General features: G+C 41.8%; 1 protein-coding gene across 1 annotated transcript in view; it reads right to left on the bottom strand.

Moving 5' to 3' along the window:
• Positions 1-1,724: 1,724 nt before the first annotated feature.
• The window catches only part of stmn3 (stathmin-like 3), a 35,530-nt gene continuing 22,689 nt past the window's right edge, over positions 1,725-14,565 (bottom strand). The window contains exons 4-5 of the mRNA XM_079265300.1: positions 8,203-8,398; positions 1,725-2,014 (exon numbers count right to left, since the gene is read on the bottom strand). Coding sequence (XP_079121426.1) covers positions 1,977-2,014; positions 8,203-8,398 — 234 coding nt within the window. The 3' untranslated portion in view covers positions 1,725-1,976. The remainder of the gene's footprint in view (positions 2,015-8,202; positions 8,399-14,565) is intronic.

Raw genomic sequence — 14,565 nt, 5'->3', positions numbered from 1 at the left:
TGATGCACACCTTCACTCCATCTTGAGGGTTTCCACAGAACCGAACCCCAGATATTAATGAACTGGCAGCCAAGAAAAGATGCCAAACATCTGGCTCTGGCACATATGCAGAAAATAATGTAGCCTAACTAAACATGTATTCTTTTTGCACTTTGTCCAATATCCCTTCTATCATGTTTATTAAATGGTGACTCTATTTGGCCCTCAATGTAGTCACAATTTTTAATTTTGGCCCATGTGATTGAGTTTGACAACCCTGGCATATGCTGTATTATGCTAAAATGTGTCATTTTGTAACGTTTTTGGTTGTTGGTGTGCAGCGGCTCAGAAAAGGTTGAAAAACACTGGTCTACTCCATCAGGCAATATTCCTGTACAGCTCACCTCCTTAAAATACTATTATTTTTCTTCAACTTTCCTATTGTAAACTATGTCAAATAAATAAATTGAATTAGTCTTTACTATTTCATTCAGTCTGTGCTTTTCCTACTAAGACAAGTCAAAATGTCAGCTGTGAAAAGGGCCTCATCATTTTGACTTGTTTCAGTAAATTCTGCTGTTATTCTGCTAGTGTAGTTTTAGTCGCTTTTCCTACAAAACAGACCCATCACTGTTGTGTTCGTTGACTTTTCGACATGTGACAGCCATTTCTAGGCATTTGGTTCTATGTCTCTGTTTGCTGCTATTACTGAGAACGGTATGGTTAACCCCCTTGATACCGACGTCTATTTTCTTTTTAAAAATACATTTGATGTTTAGGATGTTTAAGAAGACAGTTAAATCAGATGGAAACAATAAATAAACAGTAAATGTATTCAGTCAATTAAATACTGAAATTGGGTTCAGACATCCATGTTGCCAGATAGTGAGTCTTAATGACTGATAATCATAAATGTAATGCTAAATGTCTGCGTGTTATCGTGCTAACTGAATGCTAAATATCGCATTCCATTATTCAACATGCTAACAGAGATGTTAGCATGCTAACTGTTTGCTGAACATCAGCATGTTAGCATCCAGTAGTTGTAGACATGTTAGCACATTAACATTAGCATGTTGTTAACCACAGGGTGGAGCAGATAAATTCATCAGGGTTAGAACGCCCCTTTAAGACAAGTGAAAAAAAAGTAGTTGTAATAATATATTCTGTCAGAGCTAGGGTTCATGAAACAAGCAAGAGTACGCTAGATTTTTTAAACGATCCAAGAGAAAAACCCAGCGTTGCCAACTACGAAAGTAGCTAGCAGGGTTAGCTCCAAAAATCTCTAAATCTAATGAGAAAGTGGCTGAGTTGGCAACACTGACAGCCCGTCTCTTTAAGCCTCCTTCCGAAGCCACTCCCCCGAAATGATCATAAAGAACGTAAACAACAAACATGGCTACTGTTAATACTCTCAGCCATCAAGCTAGCGGCTAGCGGTGACTCACAATGAGTGGGCCTCGGCTTCCAAGTTTTTTGTCACTGTGACAACATAAAATGTTGATTTAGAGTTTTAAGCTGCTCCATGGCTGCAGGTCTTCATTGGGCTAAACATCAAAGTCACTTCAGGTGTTGAGGGGGATCCTGAAACAAAATCACACCAAGGGCCCTAAAAAGGCTCAGGAGTCATGACATACTCACAGTAAACTAATCCGATTTATTAGACGAGTCATCATTAGTCAGCCATATTTGTATAGATATAGATAAACCCAACACAGATCTCATTCAGCTCAGGAGTGGACTTTATTTCAGCTGTAGCTACTTGGCTATATCAGAATATGTACCTGACTTACAAATATGTGTGGTTTCCCAAAAAATGAAACAGATGAGTAACATTATTTGGTGCTGATTAACAAGCAGTTTGAGTCCTGAAAGGTGCACTGTAGGATGATATCGGTGAATACTGAACAACTAGGAACACTTTGACACACAGAAGAGTTTCAAAAGTAACATCCACTGCCAGAGTGCAGAGAGCGTCTTCAGCCCGAGAGGTCGGCCTAAAGCTCCTTGTTCCTGCGCACCTCAGCGGCGTGGACTTCCTGTAAAATAAAGTGATAAACTGTCACATTCACATGATGCAAAATGAAACTTAAAGACTGAGCTGGGGCTTCTGTGGAACATGAAACTTAAGAGGCACAGCATTGTTTTCAGTTAGAAAAGTGGAGAAACACTGTTGAGATGTTGAAATTTCCCAGAAATGCAATCCAACCTACTTTTCAGCCATTGCAAAGCAGATCCCCTTTGCATGCGTTTTCTGTTACAGCCTTAGCAGGAGTGTATAAAGAGAATTCTGTGTTTCTGCTTCTGGGTCCTGTCAACAGTGCTTTCAATGGATCTTAGATATGTAATGTTGAGCCTTCCTACGGTGATATTGGTTCAGTAAAATGATCAGTTTAAGGTCTGCACTATATATCTCAAACAATATACAGCAGCTGCTCTCATCCACCACCTTTGTTTCTGTTGTCATATAGTCGTCATTAACTGTAGTTCATAACTCGGAATATCATATGCTGTATTCTATGGCTAAAAAAAGAAAGGCATACTCATCTACTGGCAACATATACATCCATGAATGGCAATGGAGAGGAGATTGTCATTGTTTAAAAAACCTGCATATACATGCACATTTTGGGTGCTCATTAAAAAATGACTTAAAACAGTTTTTAGTAATCTATTGTATTCATTCAGGGTGATCACGGCATGTAATTGATACGTTTCCCCCCCTGGGTTCCTGAACCTTTGTGATGTCAGCACCTTGTCTTTAAATACAAGACCTGTTGCATTTCATGAGAAGTGAAATAGAATCTGCTGTTCTTGAGAACAAAGACAGTGGAGGAGACACTGAAGTAGAAATTGGAAGTAGTTTTATTTTGACATCCTATAGCGCAATGTACAATAAAATGTGCAGGGTTGGATGAAAGACTTATTATGTATGTCTAAAAATGTACACTAACCTAAACTAAAACGGTCTCATGTAACGCTTACATCAGAATTACATTCAATATGTGAGTGTTTCATTATATTGCTGAGGTATCCACCAAGAATGTCCGCAGAAACAAAACCTGTCTCGCTATCTTTCTATAAAATAATTGATACGCTAATTGATTAATTTACTTATTGAAATTGTGGTTTCAGCAAATACTTGCAACAAGGTGAAACTGTGGTTTTTCTGTGTACTGCAGATGAACTTTGATACTATCTAACACCTGTATACCTGAGGACCCTAAAGCGTAGCAGCAATATCCTGAGGTTTGAGCATCTGGCTGACACTTATACTGTACAAAGGAAACTATGGGAGAAAAATGTATGCGTGTAAAATGACATTCAATGTTTTAAAAGTCATGTGTATTCACATTCATACTTTGATATAGGACTGTATCATTGTCATATAGTCACATCACTGAGGCAGAGTGCCTTATGCTCTTTCAGGTCGCTTCGACCTCGTAAAGTTTTGCACTCAGATAAAAATGTCTAGTTCAGTTGGGAGGTCAACAGATTCACAATGATGTACAGGACAGGATAACAGGACAGGAAGTAGGGAGTCGAGGATGTATCGTGCGCAAGAATGCACAGACTCAGCTCGCGCAAATTAAGCACGAACCAAACCATCAAAGGGGGGGATTGGCTATCATCGGTCTCCCTGTTCTTTAGAGCGCCGCCAAGTTGGGGGGTAGGCCCAGTGGCCTTGGGGTTCGTAGTACTTTTAGGTTTATACAAGAGGAAGACAAACTAATGAAGGGGGGGGGGGGCAAGACTGGGAGCAGCAGGAGGGTATAAAGTAATGTGTGTTGCAAATAAACCTGAGTGAACTGAAGAAAATCAGGCATGTTGTGATTCTCACACCGACATAAACATGACTCCTGTGACCTGTAGGAAGTCCTAACTTAAGGTGTTACTGACCTTTTTATGCATACATGCAGTGGCGGCTGGTCAATAGAGGGCCATGGGCCATGGCCCCACCATGAGCCACACGAAAAAAAAAAAAGAAAAGAAATTATAACTAGAAAATGCATTTCCTGCTGAAAATGCGTTGGAATGCTGAAAGCTGAAATGAATCTCAAAAACATTGCTGAAAATAGATATCCAATTTAAAAAAAAAATTGCAAAAAGCTGAATAATTCAAAAAGTTGAAAGATTATAAATATGAAGTTATATCACCCCTCTCCTGAAAGAGCTGAACATTTTGATATTCGAACAGTTTCTGTAGCTTAAAAGAATTCCAGCAGTAGTAATATTTGTTATAGTAGTAGTAGAAGTATTATTCGCAGTATAAGTATGAGTAGCATTTGAATAAGTACTAGTTGTAGCAGTAGTGATATTTGTAGTAGCAGTAGTAGTAGAAGTTGTCGTCGAAGTATTTGTAATTAGAAGAAGTAGTAGAAGTAGTAGTATTAGCAGTCGTACTAATAGCTGTAGTAGTATTAGTACTGGTTATTAGTACTGGTAGTAGCAGGAATAGCAGTATTAGCAGTTGTGGTATCAGTAATAATAGTAGTGGTAGTGGTAGTAATAGCAGTAGTGGTAGTAATAACATTTATGGTAGCAGTAATAGCAGTAGCAGTAGTAGTAATAGTAGCAACAGCAAAAGTTGTAGTAGTAGTGGTAATACTAGAAATATTAGCAGTAGTAGTAGTTGTCGCAGTATTAGTAAGAGCATTCATTATTTCAACAAAAAAGCCTAATTTTGAGCGAAACGTTTAAATACAGTTAATCCATGAGGCTTTTATTTTGAAAGGGTGGGACTGGGTGGAGGAGGGAGGGGGAGAGGAGACATAATCATAATGTCTGACACACATAAACAGAGGTTATTAAATGACAGGCTTCATCACAAGCAGTTCAGTTAGAATTCACTCTCTGGGGCTTTTATTTTGAAATGGGGTGTGGGGGAGAAGGGGAGAGGAGACAGAATCATAATGTTAGATAAACATAAACCGGTTATTAAATGACAGGCTCATCACAAGCATTTCAGTTAGGATTCATTCTGTGGGGCTTTTATTTTAAAATGGCGTGTGTGTGTATGTGTGTGTGTGTGTGGGGGGGGGGGGGTGGAGGAGGGCGGAAAGACCTCTAAAGATCCCTAAGACCTGAATGACTGTATGAGAGACACAGAGAGAGAGAGGGAGAGGAGTGTATGTGCGCGTGTGTCTGTGAGTCTGTGTGTTTATCAACATCACTAATTGGCTCAATCGCGAACACCTGTGTGCCTGAAGCCATTTCATGGAGATAAAACAGGGAAACACCTCTCAAACAAATCATCAAAACACCCATAACCATATCTCCTATTGCTCCGATATTAATAATTGAGGGGAAGAATGAGTTGAAGAACAGATCCTGTAAAAATTGTGTCTGTAGTGTAAAAAATGTGGCTTAACTGGCGATCTAGAAATGGGGTACCGTGTTCTGTGGAAGATGTTTTTGAAGCTAAATTTAACATTGGTCTCTATGGAGCAGAAAGTTGGTTTTCCTCTCAATTAACAGCTTCTGTGTCAAATGTGGAAATCTGTGGGATTCTACAGTAATTATTCTATGACAAGGACAATATTAGCTACTTCTACATCCAGAAATTATGCATGAAGAGTGAAGATTGTGGACACAGTGGCAAAACACAAATTTTACAGCTTACATGACTGTTGTCCTGCTCTGCCATGTCTTTCCTCACCTCTCCCTCTTGTGTCGCGGTGTGTGTAAATGTCACTCGAATCAGGAAACTTATCAGAATACTCATGTCTGATTGGCCGAGCTGCAACACGTAACAGCTGCAACAAATCATGTGTGTGCGGCTTTTATTTTAAAATGGGGTGGGTGTGTGTGTTGGAATGCTTAACAGCATTCCAACAATAATCATAAATTATACAAATTGTCAATATTTGTTTTTGTATTATGGAATGTACCCAGTAATGTCTGTAAAATATGATATCTGCGCAAAATATATGCTTTTCCTGCTCGTCCTCTCCGCCTGTGTGCTCTCTGCTCGTGCTCTCTGTCTGTGTGCACGACCCTCTGAGAACGCGCAGCTAGGGGGGCCGAATCATTTCACAAAAGAGGCGGGTCTATGAAGCAGATTAGCCAATTGCTGATTCAAGATATAAATGAGTGACATACAATTTAGCCAATCAGCGGCCTCAAATAGATTCAGAGTGGGGCCAGAACGATCTGGCCCCCCTAGCTGCACGTTCTCGTCAGGAGAAGTCTCTACAGGTGAGCGCCAGCGCGAGCACTCCTCCTCCAAGACCCGTTTGAGAGGAGAACTTTGGCGGAGATTCTGCAGCCAAAGAGCTGATATCAGATCAGCCTGACCTCACAATCAGACAGCAGACTAGCAGGAAAGGGAAGCAGTACATGCGAAGCTTCTGTACTAGCAGTACACCAGACAGGTTTGGCTAGCTGGATGACGTCATGCTAATCATTTATTTCGCTTTTTAAAACAACTGGGACAGATCCAACACGGACAGTTACGGGAGTGAGGGATGAGGAGGTAAGGAAACATGAGAACACCAGGGTAGGGAGTGAGGGATGAGGAGGTAAGGAAACATGAGAACACCAGGGTAGGGAGTGAGGGATGAGGAGGTAAGGAGACATGAGAACACCAGGGTAGGGAGTGAGGGATGAGGAGGTAAGGAAACATGAGAACACCAGGGTAGGGAGTGAGGGATGAGGAGGTAAGGAGACATGAGAACACCAGGGTAGGGAGTGAGGGATGAGGAGGTAAGGAAACATGAGAACACCAGGGTAGGGAGTGAGGGATGAGGAGGTAAGGAGACATGAGAACACCAGGGTAGGGAGTGAGGGATGAGGAGGTAAGGAAACATGAGAACACCAGGGTAGGGAGTGAGGGATGAGGAGGTAAGGAAACATGAGAACACCAGGACACACATGAGAACTCTGTCAAGCTACATATTAGACAAAGTGAACATCTTTTCTTCTACATAGCTGTCCTCAGTCTCATCTGCTTAACTTGGTCATGGAGGCATCAACATGTAATAGAGATGTTAAATTAACAGTGAAAACTCATCATAGTTTAATTTAACATCAGTATTCATAATTACACTTCATGTTTACTTCTCCTGATCTTTACCTCCTATAACAAGGTCCATAGGGGCATCTCAATAAATAAACATGTTATATTATATTATATAAGTGTTATTTACTGCTTTTTTTCGTGTTGGAATAAATGTTAAATATTTAACTGCAAAGTAATAATACTTGATACTTACATTTTTTTGCATTAAATCATACTGGGATGTTTGCTGAAATTGATAGGATGGCCCTACCTAGAGAATTTTCCACCAGCCGCCACTGCATACATGGTAAATGGACTGTACTTGTATAGCGCTTTCACACTACTTATCATCATTCACCCATTCACACCCATTCATACGCTGATGGTAGGGGCTACACCATCAGGACTAACTAACATTCACACTCGTTATACTCGTTACATGTAATCTCATATTGTTTAGGGACAGTTCAATGATGATTAGCTTTGATGTGTGTTTTTCTATCATTTATTGACCGACGACGAAAACTGTTTTGTCCAATGATTTAAGAATGATCTGTTTATGGACCTTATATGGACCCGGAGGTCGAGGAAGCGCCAAGAAAAGATGTATCGGAGACAACAAAGGGTCGGGGCTCTTTTGAGGGTTCTCTGAGGGAACTTGGTTCTTTTTGAGCTTGGTTTTTGACATTTTGTCCTTTCTTTCACTTATTTTTCATTGTTCATTTTTGTAAGCTTTTATCTTTTTTTGTAAAAAGCAAATAAAACTGGTTTGTATTTCGTGCATTCCAATAAAAAGTCCAGTGTTGCTCATCTCTGAGGGGGCCTTCGTCGTCTCCTAAAGGTAAGAGAGCTCTTCCCCCGGGATAGGCTGACAGTAGAACATAAATGAGACATACAGTTGAAAGACATTCCTGTTGCAAGCTAAAGTTAAAATGACGTTCAGTAGTATGTGATTTACTAACTTGGTTGGCTCAGATTGTTTTTGATACTCTGCTTGTGTATCATATATGATGTTGCAGTGTGATTATAAAGCTTAGACAACAGCTGTTGTGTTTTAGTGAAGCAATAAGGGTCAGATTGGCATCTAAATTGGGGGTGTTAGGGCCAGGGTCCTAAAGCTGCCCTTGATAACCGAGTGAGGTTCCCAACCACAAGGGCTTCCTCCTCCAGTGGTGGCACATGTTTCATGCCCACAGTCACAAATGATCACAAAATGGGAAGACTTGCTTTGTCACGCAGCCGTTGTTTGAGAGCATTTAGGTGGACCTCCCGGTTCTCCTGGTTGACCTCCATCTTTTGGGTGAGCTTCTCCTCCGTCTTCTTGCTAAAGATGTTGTTCTCCTCGCGCGCCTTGTGGAGCACCTCCTGCTCATGCTCCCTCTTCTCTGCAAGCTGCTTCAGCAACAGGGCCTCCTGGGACTACAGCAGCGTGGCAGATACAGATCGGGGGGGGGGGGGGGGGACGACAAAGAGAGTGGAGACACCGTTATAATGCAGGTGATTATGGTAATGGTAGTTGGGTTTGGCAGGGATTCGTGAACACCAAAAACCAAGTTCATCAAACAGCGGAATTTCCTGACAGCTTTGAAGCAAGCTTTAAAGTTATCAATCAATACAATCAATAGGACATGTACTGCCCTGGAGCACAACATAACTATGATACATGCATGGGTTGACTTGATGACACATATATTTCTATAATCACTTAATGGCTCATGCTGTTTTGAAATAAAAACATGCCACCCACTGAAGTTTCAACACAGCCTCTCAGTGAATCCCTCTTATCTGCTCTCTGAGTCACTTTATTATCTCCACCAGGAGATTATGTAATCGGTCGTGCAGGGTTGTGTGCGTCTGTGTGTGCATCACTGTGTCTGTCTGTTTGTCCATGGCTAATCTCGCACACTACTGGACCCATCAGCCTAATATTTTGTATGCTCATTTATAACTTTAATGCTTAAGAATCATTTGTGGTTGCAGTGATTTACACTTTTTGAAAACATGTTTTCTTGACAACATATTTAATTGACTTAGTTTTACACTGTCATTGCTGCTGACTTCTCACTACTCTTATCAGGCTGCAAATAACTGCGTCAGTTTGGACTCTCCTGCAGAAGCTTCAATCAAACATTACAGCAGTGATCGATTGGAACAGGGCTCAAGCCAAACGGCCGTTAGTTGTCCCAGGACTGAGCGCTCACTACAACATATCTGCTCCTGTCAGTTGGAGGCCAGCTAGTTATCTGTTAGCAGCTGCTGGGCAGTTCTGGCAGTTGGTTTTTTGGGGAGATTGTATTGGCAATTTTTGCTAATTTAATGGTGCCTTGAGAATGAGAGTTGTGAGACAGCATGTAGAGCCAACATATTTTTACATCTAAATCAGTGAATTAAGGGTTTGATGGAACAGTGGAAAGACTAACTTAGACATGTTTGGTGAGTTTTATTGAGTTTTGCTAACAGCAAACAGGGCTAATACAGCTGACAGAGCTAACAGCTAACGGGACTAAACTCACAGCAGAACTGACAGTACCTGTTCAGAGGAAGTCACCATGAAGCCTTACACAGTGAACTGCAGACAGCTGCATACAATGAGAGCGGATCTACTTGCGAGGGAAAAACACGCCTGATACGCCTGCGGTCTCGACGTGGTGTGTGCAGACACATCCTGGCAGGGATCTGTGCATCTGTGCCGCCACCGGTGTGCAGCTGCACAGGGGCCAAGAAGATGTCAGGGGCCCAAATTCCCCCGTCCTACAATTACATTGTTCTTCATATTTTTCTTTATTTAGTTCTCGTATGTACAACACCAATGCATGTTCTGGGCAAATGTTCACACATGATGTCAACTAACATTTATCTACATGGCCTAATGAAGCTTAAGTGTAAGTTCAGTCAGGAAGACAATATTTTTGCAGGTTAAGGCCTGTAGTTTATTTCTCATCCATCTATCATTCGCTCCTCTCACGCATGCTGATCATTTCCTTGCTGTCATTGTTTGGGGCTGTCAATCATGATATCAGTCTCTTCTAGCCAATAGCACAGCGACTCAATTAAATCGTTAATTGAGCCTATTATCTCGCTGCTGTCTCTTTTTTTGTCTCTCTGACTCTAGAACGTTCATGTTGCTGTTACTCGCCTCTCCACCTCCCCATCTCCACCCGGTCTTCATAGCTTCATCAACTTCATCAACTCATCATTCTATCAGCCTCATCAGCCATCACCAGTGTCTGGGGGGATTCATCTTGCTTCTGCTGAGGGCAGACTTCTCTGCACAATAAACTCTGTAGCTGAGCAGGTGTCGGAAACAGAGCAGAGCTCGCATGACGAAACAGGATGTACAGGAATAGACAATCCTATAAGGTGTGACCCGGCATTCATCAGGAGTCAAGGTATGACGCAAACAGGATAACTGTTGGACTAAAATATATTCTTTTCTTTTAGGAAATCTTTTATTTGCTCCAGACTGGTCCAGTCATAAGTAGAGTATAAAACTATGATCCATTTATTTACCACCTAGATTATCCAATATCCACTATCCAATATGCACTTCTGTTACATCATCTCAACAAACCACGTAGGCTACCTGTCTGCTCTGCACTCAAGATCAGACTGGAGGCGCAACCACTTTTTGTTCTGACATTCAATATAACCAACAGCAAGTAGGAAACTTTCAGTCGATCTCCCTCAGGGCGTCTGACAAAAGTTAAGATCCAAGCCGTGCACTTTGCAGTGCAGCATCGCTCATGGTTGAGAAGACAATGTCAGTTTTCGCTCGTTGCATGCGGTCTTTTCAAAATAAAGTTCCGTCTTCGCAGGAAACTACTCAGTTAGGTTCAGACAAAGATACCGAATTACCATCATTGTATTTTTCTGTATGTGTGTGTGCACAAACTGGTGCTTGTGTTTTGGGCGAGGGCCCAAGAAAAGAAATTCCATCGGGGTCAATCACAATTGTGTTACGTTGCTGCAGGTTTTATTTTTACCACTTGACAGCATAATCTGTTAAGCGTCACTTAGGGTTGAAGCTTTAGTTAGGAAGGTGCCACAGATCTCTTATGTCTTTGGTTTCTTTGTTGCGTAGCTGTTGTCTTGCACACCCTATTAATTGTCCTACCCTGTTATTTCGACACTCCCTTGTGCCAGGTCGTGTTCAAACCCTCTTTCCATTGTTTCTTATTTCCTCCAAACTTATTTTATGTTGACATCCAAGAATCAGTCTGAGGGGATCTCGCAGTAAAAAACTGGGAAAGCTTGGAGCTGAAAGATAGCAGGTCATAGAAAGACGAGCTGGATGGAAGAACACACTAGTTCGTCCTTTTAGAGCAGGATTAGAGTTGTTTCACAAACACATCTTGTGGTTAACCTTTGCTTTGAGGAAAAGAGGCGGCGGCCTAGCTTGCCCTCATATAAAGGTATTTACAATGTGTGGAACTACTTTATTATACAGTAACCTTGCCAACCACTGTACAGTTAACAAACCTGTTCAGCATAATAGTCCCGTTCAAAGTGTTGCATTCCAACCGGCTTACTCATGAATTGACAAAGACAGGTGACGACTGAGCCATTTCTTAACACATTACTTGGGAGGGCCCAACATTCATCCTCTGTAGTCTGAGCGTGCAGTCAAAATGCACTAACATGCACTAAAAGCACACATCGCCGGCCCAACTATGAAACAAAGGACAGAGGGTCGGACTACAACGCACAGACATAACTCCACTATATCTTTACATAGCTGATAGTTGTTGCCAAGCAATCAGCCCGCACTGGCACGACACTAGTATCATACATACAGCATCAATAATGCATTTTTAACAATTTGTTAACAAATTAAACAAGATATAAACCATCTCCTTTTAGATTAGTTGATCATGGCCCGGTAATATTGGATTTTCTGTCGATGTGAGTGCCAGTGATGGTGTCTTTAGGAGTTACAAGCTGGAACCAAGGACTGATTTCCACATGTCCCCCTCACTTTTATAGATTTTCAGGTGGATGTGTATACTAAGCATTGTATCTCAATGTGAGTGAAGAGATGAGCTGATAAAGAGCTCTCATTTGTTAAATAACAATTACAATTGCTTTTTAAATAGGTAATATTCTCCTTAAAATACATCCAAATGTATTGTCAGTCAAAAGTAAGACAGTAAAGCCAGTGGTCTTCATAGTATGCAATTTGCAAATATGCAAATATGCAAATACAACACGTAACAGAAAGTGTCAGGTATCTTTGAAGGAAACTAAAAATAATATCAAGTTTATTTGGCATTACTATTTGTTATACTGCTATTATTATGGAGAACACATCATAACAACCAATTTAATCATAAGCTGTTAATAAGATTGATTTGAATGTTGTTGGGAACGTAGAGGGGCGTGTTTGGGTTATCAGTATTTAAGAAACTGAATTCTTGACATCAATAGAATTATTAATGTAAGTAACAATTATTAATGATTATTAATAACAACGGGGCACCACCCTGTAAACAGGGACTAATAACCAAACGATAAACTAAGTCTCATAATTAGTGGCCACTCGTAATGTCAATAGTCGGGTGCGACTACACATTCGAAGTGACAGTGAAGGTTTAAGTTTGTACACGGGCTACTACATACAGATCTTATTACACAAATATGCACAAGTAATCACAAACGACTGCTCTTTAAAATATAACAGAATTTATTCAATCGAAATAATAAGTGATCAGATCAATTAATATCATAACCAACAACGATATCATACAATATCTAAACAAATGAATAAAATGGGTGATGATGTATGTAATACAAGTATGTGTGTGTGTGTGTGGGTCTGTGTGTGAAAAGGAAGGTGGGTCTTAAAGCTATAGCTAAAGACTACAAAGATGGCGGCGTCGAGTGACGCAGACAAACAGGGAGGGGCCTTAAAGAGCTATAGCTAAAACCTACCACGAGATGGCGGAGTCGAGTGACTTAGACCATATGGCGGAGGGGTGGGGTCAGCTATATGTGGTTGCGTGTGTCGGCGCACACGTGTGTTAGAACAATCGGTGAGAGTTTCACCCACAATCCGGAGCTCTATGTGTGTGCAAGTTACGGAAAACAAGAGGAATAAAAGGGCAGAGAGAGGAATCAGAGTTTCTGTGTGCGATGTCGCGTTGTAGTGAAAATGAGGATCGCCGATCGTATCTCACACAAGTTGCCGTTGTCGCTTCGCGAACTGACGACACTTAAGCCCGATAGTCGCGTTTCCACACTTCACTCACAGAATCGATTCAAGGAAATAGAGCAAGAACAAAAATGAAATCAAATAATCCCAAAAGCAACAGTCAAACAGGAAACGCACAGTACGACGGGCCTCGGAGCTCCGTCGACGATTGGGCAATCTCTCAGCAAAACAAAAACAATGACTTTAACACGACAAAAACACGGGAAAAATAACATATAAATGAACGGCCTGAATTAAACTTAAGTTAATTTAAGCTAAACTACGCCCAGACACCGTAACTCTTACTATGAGATGCTTCGTGGCAAGGTTGTAGAGTGTTTGTCGATGAATGGGTTTTCCTCCTCCAGGAGGAAAAAGAAAAGCGTGAGGCTGCTGCTGTTCGGCGTCGCTGGTGAGCGGCTGCTGTTTCGGCCCGGCTCGCTGCAGAGGGGAGGGCCTGTGGTTTCCAACGTCGGCTAAGACACGTGTCGGTTCGTATCTCCCGGTAATGGTCGGTGAAGGAAGATTGTTTGGTCTCCCTAGTACCGTAGCGTGTACACGAAGGTGGGGAGTGGTGCGTGGGAGGAAGGATGCGGGCCAAGGCCTTAACTCAGAATAGACGTGGTCGATTTCGTCCAGCGAAATGGCACGTGCGTGCTGAGATGAGTGGGGGTTGAGGTCGATCGGGTCCTCTGGTGATTCTTCTTAGAGACCAGACGGAAGTCCAGAGCGAAGAGACCGATTTTGGGCTGCGTTGCCGCTTATAAGCGGGTCTCTGCCCACAGCGGAAGACGGCTTGTCGGCCAATGAAAGGTCCACCTCCGCGGTGGACCGAAGGTGGAGGTGTGGTCATCTCAAGGGGGCAAGGATCAGACCCTAGGTCATTTGTGAGGAGGGGAGGCCCATGTGAGGGACTCAACCAGCCAGGAGGTGGCGCCAGAACCCCAACATCCCCCTTTGGTCTGAAGAGCGGGATGCTGGTCACGGTCTTTAGAGCAAACCAGGGGCTGGCACTTACATCCATGTGATGGGGAAAAACTGTCCATATATTCCTGAGAACCTGAAGAGGTTAGACAGTCCAGGTATTCCTGGGATCAAAAGCAGTGGTTAACAGGCAGTGTTCAATGTTCAGAGTTCAGAGTTCAGAGTTCACTGGTGTCTGGTTGCTAACGAAGGTGGCATCTGGGCAGATGACTTTAACTACTTTTTCCCTACATCTACTATCATACACAATTCAAATCATAGGTGAGCAAAACATTATTCCCAAATAATTCAATCGCTAATATGATGTTGTGATACTTCAAGCATTGCGGTATAGTGTCAAAGAAAGTAACAACCCAAATAAAACAAAAACAAAACACAAAGGATAAAAAGAAAAGAGGTAGAAAGAAGTGAAGCA

This window comes from Melanostigma gelatinosum (assembly GCF_949748355.1).
Source record: "Melanostigma gelatinosum genome assembly, chromosome: 3".
Lineage (NCBI taxonomy): Eukaryota > Metazoa > Chordata > Actinopteri > Perciformes > Zoarcidae > Melanostigma > Melanostigma gelatinosum.
This window is presented reverse-complemented; position numbering and strand designations above follow the sequence as displayed.